Source organism: Echinops telfairi, unplaced genomic scaffold (genome assembly GCF_000313985.2).
Source record: "Echinops telfairi isolate 266 unplaced genomic scaffold, ASM31398v2 ScPeMD7_25;HRSCAF=90, whole genome shotgun sequence".
Lineage (NCBI taxonomy): Eukaryota > Metazoa > Chordata > Mammalia > Afrosoricida > Tenrecidae > Echinops > Echinops telfairi.
The window spans coordinates 565,851-567,311 of NW_022103922.1; the positions used below are offsets into that span (position 1 = coordinate 565,851).

At 68.4% G+C, this 1,461-nt stretch overlaps 1 protein-coding gene across 1 annotated transcript in view; it reads right to left on the reverse strand.

Moving 5' to 3' along the window:
• Positions 1–530, reverse strand: part of RNF224 (ring finger protein 224) — a 1,937-nt gene extending 1,407 nt beyond the window's left edge. The window contains exon 1 of the mRNA XM_045289340.1: positions 4–530. Coding sequence (XP_045145275.1) covers positions 4–460 — 457 coding nt within the window. The 5' untranslated portion in view covers positions 461–530. The remainder of the gene's footprint in view (positions 1–3) is intronic.
• Positions 531–1,461: the final 931 nt, after the last annotated feature.

The following is a 1,461-nucleotide window of genomic DNA, read 5'->3' on the forward strand; positions in this document are numbered from 1 at the left end:
GGCCGCCAGGAATGTCCCAGCAGCAGCAGCAGCAGCAGCAGGGTCTGGGCCGAGGGAAGTGGGGCTGGGGGCCCAGCCTGGGGCAGAGGCCAGCCGGCTGCTGTGTGACCACCACGGCAGTGCCTCCTTTGAGGGGCCCGGGCTGCCGGGGTTCCCCTCGTGCCGGCTCGCGCTCGGCCTTGACGGCCAGGAAGGCGGCCAGGTCCAGGTCCAGCATGGCCACCCCTCCCCGGGGCGTGGGGGTGCTCTGGCGGCACTGGGGACACAGAATCCAGCGCTGCTCATGAGCTGGCATGTCCAGCCGCCGCACACACGCCTGGCAGAAGGTGTGGCCACAGTAGAGGCGGCGGGGCAGGTGTCCAGCCAGGTCGTACGCTGAGTAGCAGATGACGCAGTCGGTTCTCCGAGTCCCCACTGCAGCTGCCTCCTCAGGGGCCTGGCCTTTCTGCGGCTGCAGCATCCTGGGATGGGCTCAGGATAGGGGTGCCCGGGCTCAAGGAGTAGGGTATAGGGCTCAAGAAGGGCATGGAGGGCCCAGGACGGGGGTGGATGGGATCAGAGGGTGGGGTGGAGGGCTCAGGGGTGTCTGCACTGACCGCTTCCACGCTGTGCGGTCAGCTCTCAGCCCTATGGGGGTGGTGCAGGAGGCTGCTGGGGCCTGCTTGCTGGGGTCTGGGGTCTGGAGGCCAGGGTCCCCAAAGCACCAGTCATGCCAAGTCCTGACCACCCTGGCCCCCACCCCAGCCTGCCTGAGCCCAGGCCCCTTACCTGCACCTGAGCCACTGGGCTGCTTCTGCTGACCAGAGGGTGGCCGGGGCAGGGGCTGGCAGGGGGCGGGCCCAGGGCACCCTGCACTCTCTCCCGAGTCTCAAGTTACGCCTGAGTGCAGCCCAGTTGGCAGGTGGCGGGCGGCAGGCGGCAGGGTGGCGGACTGCCCTCTCCGTCACAAAGCCTGCAACTGGATCCCCCAGCACTGTGGACTCCCCAGAAACTGGCACCGCCGCCCACCAGACCCTCCTCACTGACCCTCACCAGGTCCCGCTACCCCCCTGTGCTGCTTTCCTCCCTGCCTGGCTCGCAGCTGCCCCCCATCAGGTCTGGCTGACCCCTTGGGTCCTGCCAGCACCTTCCCCCACCACCACGGAGCCTACCCGCAGCCTTCCTGCCTTGGCTCAGTGCTCGCCATTCTTTAGCGGGAGAGTCACCCCCTCCAGGAAGCCAGCCAGGACGCCCAGCCTGCTCCCAGGGGGCCTGCCCCTCCCCCAGCAGCCACAGTGTGTGTATCCCCAGCACTCAGTCCAGCCAGCTGGCTGGGGCTTGCAGCACCCGGCCTGGCCTCCAGGGGGTGGCCAAGCACCACCAGTGAAGTCCCGCACACCCTCAGAAGGAAAGTCTCTCCCGCAGACTCAGGCCTACACAGATGGCAGAAGCCTGCCTCCTGAAGAGGTCAGGCGAGCCCTC